This window comes from Octopus bimaculoides, chromosome 30 (genome assembly GCF_001194135.2).
Source record: "Octopus bimaculoides isolate UCB-OBI-ISO-001 chromosome 30, ASM119413v2, whole genome shotgun sequence".
Taxonomy (NCBI): Eukaryota; Metazoa; Mollusca; class Cephalopoda; order Octopoda; family Octopodidae; genus Octopus; species Octopus bimaculoides.
The window spans coordinates 5,022,974-5,023,719 of record NC_069010.1 but is presented as its reverse complement, the minus strand read 5'-3'; the positions used below and the strand labels follow the sequence as shown (position 1 = coordinate 5,023,719).

General features: G+C 43.0%; 1 protein-coding gene across 1 annotated transcript in view; it reads right to left on the bottom strand.

The window, feature by feature from the left end:
• LOC106874211 (lysosomal protective protein) overlaps positions 1–746 on the bottom strand; it is a 38,041-nt gene that overhangs the window by 13,386 nt on the left and 23,909 nt on the right. The window contains exon 2 of the mRNA XM_052978096.1: positions 441–552. Within this exon, the coding sequence (XP_052834056.1) occupies positions 441–552 (112 nt within the window). The remainder of the gene's footprint in view (positions 1–440; positions 553–746) is intronic.

The following is a 746-nucleotide window of genomic DNA, read 5'->3' as shown; positions in this document are numbered from 1 at the left end:
ATATATATATATATATATATAGGCGTAGGAGTGGCTGTGTGGTAAGTAGCTTGCTTACCAACCACATGGTTCTGGGTTCATTCCCACTGCGTGGCACCTTGGGCGAGTGTCTTCTACTATAGCCTCGGGCCGACCAAAGCCTTGTGAGTGGATTTGGTAGACAGAAAACTATGGATACTACAATGTAGTATCAAAAAGTTCCTGGACTAATTCTGTAACACACTAATAGATGGCAGTACATGGTTGTGTGCACAAGGAGAGCTAGCATCAAAACTTGAAAAGTAAGTATTGGGGTTAATTTGTGAACACCGCAAGGTGGTGCTCCAGCATGGCTGCAATTCAGTGACTGAAACAAATGAATGATAAAAGACAGGTCTACTGAATAAAGTCTGACCCGGGGTTAAACAACAACATGATCCATTGCTTGTATCAATACTTACCCTGTAGGGCCCATGTTCAGTCAGCACAGCTAGCATTGAGCTACACCCTGGACCTCCATTCATCCACAAAACCAAGGGGTCAGTTTTGGGGTTCTGTTGAGATTCCACTAACCTTTTTTAGGGAGAGAAAAAAAGAGCAAAATTATATTTGAGACAGAGAGAGAGAGAGGAGGGATAGATAGATAGAGAGAGAGGGGGGAAGAGATGGAGAGAGAGAGAGGGGGAAGAGATGGAGAGAGAAAGAGGGCAGAAAGAGACCGAGAGAATAAGTACCAAGTTTAAAAATAAGAAAATAACTACTGAGGT